General features: G+C 47.1%; 1 protein-coding gene across 1 annotated transcript in view; it reads right to left on the reverse strand.

Moving 5' to 3' along the window:
* BRF1 (BRF1, RNA polymerase III transcription initiation factor 90 kDa subunit) overlaps positions 1-7,036 on the reverse strand; it is a 163,338-nt gene extending 156,302 nt beyond the window's left edge. Inside the window, exon 1 of the mRNA XM_421405.8 lies at positions 6,783-7,036. Coding sequence (XP_421405.2) covers positions 6,783-6,969 — 187 coding nt within the window. The 5' untranslated portion in view covers positions 6,970-7,036. The remainder of the gene's footprint in view (positions 1-6,782) is intronic.
* Positions 7,037-7,741: the final 705 nt, after the last annotated feature.

Genomic DNA, 7,741 nt, shown 5'->3' on the forward strand with positions numbered 1-7,741 from the left:
AGAGAAGGTCAAGACAAAAACAATCAGAAACTCACCACCTCCATTACATGCCAGGGACCTTTTTACAACAGCCATGAATGAGGGTGGTGAGACACTGGAACAGGTTGCCCAGAGAGGTTGTGGATGCCCCCTCCCTGGAAGTATTCAAGGCCAGGCTGGATGGAGCTGTGAGCAGCCTGGTCTAGTCCTTGCCAACAGCAGGGGGGTGAAACTAGATGATCTTAAAGGTCCCTTCCAACCCAAACCATTCTATGATTAGTATCTGAGCAACAGTCCCTTCTTCACATAACTCCATAGTAACCTTCTTGACTAAGCCTAAACATAAAGCAAAGGCAAGACCTTTACCTTGGCACAAACAAGAGTAGAGGTTTGAAAACTATGAGGTTTCTTAAGTTTTGTAAAAATAGGCAGATGATTAGGGAAGACAATGCTAAGAACTAGTTAAAAGCCTATGGGAAATAACTCTGATTTAAATTTTTACTAGAGATACGACCACAGATTTTGCAAGAGGCTAGGGACAGCCACAGCACAGAGCATTAAGAGCCTCTATGTGACCAGGGATGAACTGAAGCTAGACAGGACACTGGTCTGTGGCTGAGGGTCAGGATCAGACCCAGTGAGGGGAACCAAGGTCAAACACAGCCCAAGAAGGGCCAAACAGGGCCTGAGGGACCTGCTGAGACCAGGCCAGGACACTAGCCTGCAGGGCCTTAGTGGGGCCATGGCTGGGCCTGTCTGCAGGGAGCCAGGGGTCAGCCTGGCTGAGACCTCACTGAGGCAAGGGGTGACCGCCCCCTGGGCCTGTACAGGCAGGGCTGGGGAGCCCCAGGCAGACACTAGTCAGAGCCAGTAAGGCCCTGCAGTGCCCTGGAAGGATACAGCTCTCACTTCACACACACTTTCATGAGATTCATGAGATTTTCAAAAGGCAGCTTTTCAGACTGCCTTACGGTTTGCTTCCAAGAAGCTTATCAGATGCTATTTCTTTCAGTTAATTACCAAGCATTTAAAGACTTTTCCCAGAAGAAAAGAACCTGAGCTTCCCCAGACAGAAGATCTTTCAGGATCACAAGGTCAGCATGCCTCGGAGAGCTATTTTTCTGGGCATATTTTCTTGGTTATGCCTTCCAGCTTGCCTCTGCATCACTCGCACAACAACTCTCTCAGACAGGGCTGTTTCTGTCTCCTTTGATTAGCATCAGATCGAAGCCCTAGAGTTCCACTTTCTCATCTTTAGAGAAAAACTTGGAGAGAGATCTGGATGATTAAAATCCGCATCAAGTTGAGTCTTCCTCCCCTCGTTCTCTTCACTTTTGTACATATTTTTGCTGCCAGCCTTGGCGAAATTACTTGTGAAAACAGTTTCTTCCCCACAGGTACCACAAGGCTGGTGTATTTACCATCCAGATGTGGTAAAAGAACAACCAGACGATGCACTGCCTTCAAACAGTGCACAACAATCTGGCCTTCTATAAAAACAGCGGACAAATATCTTTGCAGACCACAGGAGGGCTTAGTAGGGCTCCTTTTTCCTGTACACAGGTACAGGACAACTAAGAGGTAGAAACAGAGCTTATTCTCAGATACTACAGTGCTGGAATTCAAAAACCGTGACCAATAGGAACCTGTTAGGAGCTTGGGTACAAAGAAAAAACACCACATTAATTTCTGTTAAAGTGAGGAATTTTAATTCAAACTCTATACAAATCTGGCACAAAGACAGAACAATATTTTGGAATATTTTATGAGAGTCTGAACCAGCTATCAATTCTAAAGTAGATGTTAAACAAAAATCAGATTTGTGCGGTAGGAAAAGCATATGCCTCAAACATTTTGTGTGCAAGTAACAGCTTCTTGGAGCTCAAATGTGCACAACTCTTCCACTAGCATCTGCTGACTCTTGAAAAGTTCAATCAAGTTCAAAAACAGCACACTCATGCACAGCCTTCAGAAGCTTCAAGAGAACAACATATCCAGGATTAAGGGCTGATACTGGATTCTTGCCTCACTGCAATAGAATTAAAACTTGCAGTTAGCTGGAACAGTATGGGGCTCAAATGTTTCTCACAAGCACATGCTCTCTGAAGATTTTCCTACCAGAAGACTGACAGACATACACTGGCCCCCCTTCTACAGCATGAAGAGGGTACCCCTTTCCTACTGAAACAATTTACCTGCTCATCTCCCAGCAAGTTCTCCACAAGGAGACAGGCTGCGTTAATAAGAATTGTGGTATTAGGCTAACCTGCAATCACATTCTCCTCTTCCATCAAGACTATTGCAATGAAGAGGCATAGTCTTGAAGAGACACTGCGACATGCAGATCATGCCCACCTACAAAGGGCGTCTCCTCAGGACTGGCATGGTCCATCTCCCTCTGTCTAATGATATAAACCACATCATATTTTATATAGCCGTTAGGGAAGATTTCATGATCATTTTACAAACTTGGCAGCCCTTACTCTAAATAAACCTTTGTCTTGCAGTCTGATTTCTGGACACCTGATCACAGACTTTCTCCTACTTGTAAGTATTTCTATTACTGACTTCTCACAAGAAGATCAGAAGGCTTCGTTAATCGTTTTCAAAAGAGAACATGCCTATGTAACATCAACATCAGAGCAGTTTTGTGTTCATCATTTAGCAGATGTCAAGCTGAAAGAAACCATGATACTTAGGAACACCTATCTTTGTACTGCAAAACCACTGCCTCTGGACACCACATTCTTGGACAAGTTTTTAAAAGTGGTCAAAACACTCAAAAGCATCCCTGCAGAGCTCAGAAAGAACACCATCTCCCCCAGAACAGCTGTGCCAGCTACTGGACTATCTAGTCCATTATCCTGCCTCTGAACAGTAATGACCACTGATGTAGGTGCCTACAAGACAGCACAAAACACAAGTGCAAACTCTGTTGTGATACATTGTGTGTAATCATTCAGATTCTACAGAACCAGCACTGAAGTATTTCCTAAGTCAGAAGCAGCATCTCTTTAATAATGGCCACAACACATTTCTATCATGTTTGTTCAACACTTTTTGAACCCATGTAAACAATGTTTTGTTTAAACCCATGTCTACAACTTAAGATTCACAATTTAAGAAAAGAAAACTCACCCAAAACTACTCTTGATGCTTCTGAACCTCCTATTTTGCTACCTTTAAAACAAGCCAGCCAGTAGCTTCCTTAGTGCTCCCTAGCTTTTGTATTATGCAACACCGAACTGTTCATTGTGACCAAGATACTGTACAGTATTTACAGATCTCTACCATGTTCCCATTCAATCATCTCTTTTCCAACCTGAAGAGGCTGAGTCTATTCAGTCATTTCTCACCAAGGAGCTCTTCAAGAAACCCTCCTCTTGATCACCTCATCTCCCTCTCTATCATTTCTAGCTCTATTACTTTTTTTCCTTTGATATTAGGGAGGAAACTGCAGCTCTCAATCACATGTGCTGCCCTACTACCCAGACCACTAATAGCGACAGGTCCTTGTACCATACTGTCTTTACTATCCCAAATAATTTAGTGTTGCCAGCTCATCTCATTAACACACCATTCAGTTGTTCTCCAGATTAGACAGTCCAGATGTCTGTAGACCTCCACTGCCACTTCCTTCAGTGAATTATTTATTCCTAACCTGTATTTATTGTTTAAGTCATTACTCTGCTCTGTTGGATTTGCAAAAGGAAGTCCTTACAATCTCCTTTCTCCAAATACTGATTTCTTTAGAAAGCTCCAAAAGATGTGTAAGGCATGAATTTACCTTGCCAAAAAGCATTCTTTCCATGTAATCACCTCTACATCCACCTATTTCATCCTTCACTGCTTCTGTCCTTGTATCCAACGGATGACATTTCCCCAAACTTCTCTGCAGTAGCTACGTAAGATCTCTCACTCAAATCCCAGCAGTTTTCACTTCCTTAGCATACCACTGCTCTGTTGTTAAAACTGTCAAAGCTATGGAAGGCACAGACCCACACTGAAAAGCACAGGCCATACCAATCCTCTGTGAAAGGCAGCAGCATTGAGACTGTGGCTTCCTGTGCTAGGCACATCACATCCAAACTTCACCACCACCTGTGCAAAGTAATGGTAATTCCACACCTTCTTCTAACCCTTCCAGGACAAAAGAAGGGATTTCCCATGTTTACTGCTGAAGCAGCAGGGCTTACAATCAAGTATATGGTGTGATATGGGCAGGTGGTTTTGTATTAATAGAAAAGCATAAGACTCTTCCCTCCTTAAGCAATCAGATGCAAGATTCTGAATCCTTATCCTGCAGCTTCACAAAATAAGAGGTTTTGTGAGATGTACCAAAGAGAAGTAACAGTACCTCAGTGCTTTCCATACCCAGCTGCTACTTTTTGAGGAATTAGAAATAAATAATGAATAAAGACATCAATAGCTATTCCACATACACTAGCACACAAATAGAATCACTCACAGAGCACAGAAGGATTTGGGAATCTCAGAAGATTTGCTGAGCTACCAGGAAATCCAACCTCCTTAGCCATTAAGAGCTCCACTGAACTCCCAGTGCTGCATCAGAGAACCTGACATTCCTCACACCTTGCAAAACATGGGCAGCGGCCTTTGAGTTACCCATACCTTCTAACCAGATGCCAGGGGCTCAAAACCAGCAGCCAGGCATCACAGTCCTACTGTGCAATACTACGCACAGTAGGACTACCTCTCTGGAAGCATCAGGCTGCAGTCCGAGGAGATGTAGCCCAAAGCATTTCATACTCAGGGGATCCTTCAGAGCCATATAGCTAAAAAGCCTACAAGGATGACAGGAGAAGGTGTTAAAAGCCAGCAACTCTGATGGAAACTTGTTTATGTAATCAGAAGAATCACTGAAAGCTATAGCTTACCAGAAATTGTTGCTTTAGGACAGAAAACATGTATTTGAGGCAAAGAAATATACAGTCCACTGGATATTATTCAGACAGGACAACAAAGAGAGGGATGAATTCTGTCTTGCTTATACAGAAAAGGAATTTTCTACCCATCCCCAAGGACTTAAATCAGCATCATACTGACATAACATACAAGCATACATCACGGACACTGTTAGTACAGTTCAAATACATCTTTTCAGATTAGCGTGTATTACTCAATTTAAAATCAGCAGGAAAAGATTGTTCCAAGACAGATACTTCTGCTGTGAATGTAAGAGTTATATTAGTAATGTACGACCCTCAGCCAAACTCCCTTACAATATTTACTGCATGAAATAGGGCCCTTCACTCCTCCTTGCTTTAACTTTGCTAATATACAAGCACTACTGTTCTCAGAGTCCAGTTGTGTTATTTTCAGTCCTCACCAAAATGCAATCATTAATGCACATAGCGACCTGTTATCAACATCCAGTGAAGCTCCTGCCACCACCCTTTGTGCCAGCCAGATAAAGCACCACCAACATACTAGAATGTGCTTCAATCAAGCTTCCACTTTTACACACCCATCTACCCTCACAGTGCTCGTCTGTCTTCATGGATGCCAGAATTCCTTGAGTATAATATAATAGGTAACTACCTATACAATATCATGGAATCACACACTATCCATTAAAAAGGAGCAGCCAGCTACAGCATCCCACAGTTTGCACAAAAGGGAAAACATCTCTTAAAGAAACTATTAGGAAACTATTGTACAATTCAGCCAGGGGAAGAAAGAGCCTCAGTATGGTGCAGATCTCTACTTCTTTCTTGTTATTTTTTATAGCTCCCAAAATGAGCTCTAGCTTGCATACCATCTGTCCTGCATAATTTTGGGTGGGAGGCAAAAAGCCATACAAGCCCTTAAAATGTAGTCTCTACATCTTTACAGGAAAAAGTGGAGGATGCAAGACTTATTATAAGCTTAAAAGGGAAATACAGTGTCAGCGCCCTGAGATAGAAGATGGCAACAGCACCAGGCAACGTTCAGAGAAACCCTCACCTACAGACCCTCTGGCTCCAACGTGCTGCGCTGCCCTTCCCACCACGCTCTCCTTCCTCAAACCCAAATCATTTCACATAGTCATAGAATGGCTCAGGTTGGAGGGCACCTCAAGGATCATGAAGCTCAACCCCCCCCACCTCAGGCAGGGCCACCAACCTCCACATTTTAATACTAGACAAGGCTGCCCAGGGCCCCATCCAACCTGGCCTTGAACACCTCTAGGGACGGGGCATCCAGGGGAAGGTCATGCCTAACCAAGCTGGTGGCCTTCATATAGCATCCCATCCCTGTGTACACAGCCCTTCCATACTGCACCTTCTTGGACATTAGGAAAAGGTTGAATGTTAAGAAAAACTTCTCCATAAGAGCGGTGAGGCACTGGTGCAGGCTGTCCCGGGAGGCATCCAAGAAACACACGGATGTGATACTGAGGGACACGGGTTAGTGGGCAATAGGTGGACAGCTGGGCCAACCTTCATGACTCTATGACTCTCACGTGTCACACACAGCTCCGATCCTCGTGCACTCACACCTGCCACACGTGGAGCATCCCTCCCACCTCACGCGTACACCTTTTCCCCATTCATCCCGCTGCAAAGCACACCCATCTCCCCTTCCCCCAGGCCAACCCGGCCTCCCACATCACGCCGCCCTCCCCACGCTGCGGCCGTCTCCCACCTCTGCCGGTTCCCAACGCACCGCCCCATCCCCGTCCTCTGCAGCGCTCCTCTCCCCACGCCGTGCCGCGCACAGCTCCCTACCCCACACGCCGACCCTCCCCCCCGCCCGCACACCGCCTTACTCCCCACGCCGCGCCTCGCCCCGCCGCTCACCGTCCAACGACACGAACTGCCCCACTGCGGAGGAACCGCCGCCGCTGTTCTCCACGAACTGCACCTCGGAGACGATGATGTTGTCTTCCAGCACCGAGCCGCAGCCCGTGCACACCGCATCCCCACGCGCCGCGTCTACCTCGATCTCCGAGCAGCCGCACGCGGCGCACACCCGCCCGCCCGGCATCGTGCCCCGCGGTCCCGGCCGCAGCCCGCCTGCCTCCCGCCCTCCTCCCGCTGCCGCCGCCCGGCACGGCCCGGCCCAGCCTCGGCGCAGGCCTCGCTCGCCGGGACCGGCACGGGGAGGAGCGCGGCGGCGGCCGGCTCCAACAGCTCTCGCGAGACTTCGCCGCGCCTCCCTTTCCGCGTGCCGGTCCTCCCTGATGGCGGGGCGGGCTGTGCGTGCGTGACAGGCCGGCGCTTCGCTGGTTACAGCGCAGGGAAACCAGAGAGCGCTCTGGAGGTGCTTCTAAGAAAGCGGGTGTGGGCCCCGCTAACCAAAAAAAAAGACCTTTGTATTTACGTTTCTCCACGTTAAGTGTTCTGCTGCTGGGGGTAAGCATTGACAAGCACAAGGCAGCGCACATAGCTGTCAGTGGTGCTGCAGTCAGCCCCATGGCAGCCGGTATGAAGGATGGGATAGCAGTCGGTCCCATGCTTAACACAGGCGGCCCTCAGGGCTCGCTGAAGTTTCCCTCATTTCACCCTAGGCTTCTTACCTGGCCTCACGTAAGCTGTTAATACATTCACGCTGTGGTTTCTATACAATAAAATGAGGGTGATGACACCTTCGTGCCAGACTCTGTTCATCCTCCCAGCTGAGGTGGTTTGATGTGGGGGAAAGGAGATCACGGCTAAGAAAGGAACTTGCACTGCACCCAGTGAGTAGTGTGGCATTTTTTACATGCTATAAAGCCTGTAGCAATGACAGAATCACAGAACTGCACAAGTTGGAAGGG

Source organism: Gallus gallus, chromosome 5 (assembly GCF_016699485.2).
Source record: "Gallus gallus isolate bGalGal1 chromosome 5, bGalGal1.mat.broiler.GRCg7b, whole genome shotgun sequence".
Lineage (NCBI taxonomy): Eukaryota > Metazoa > Chordata > Aves > Galliformes > Phasianidae > Gallus > Gallus gallus.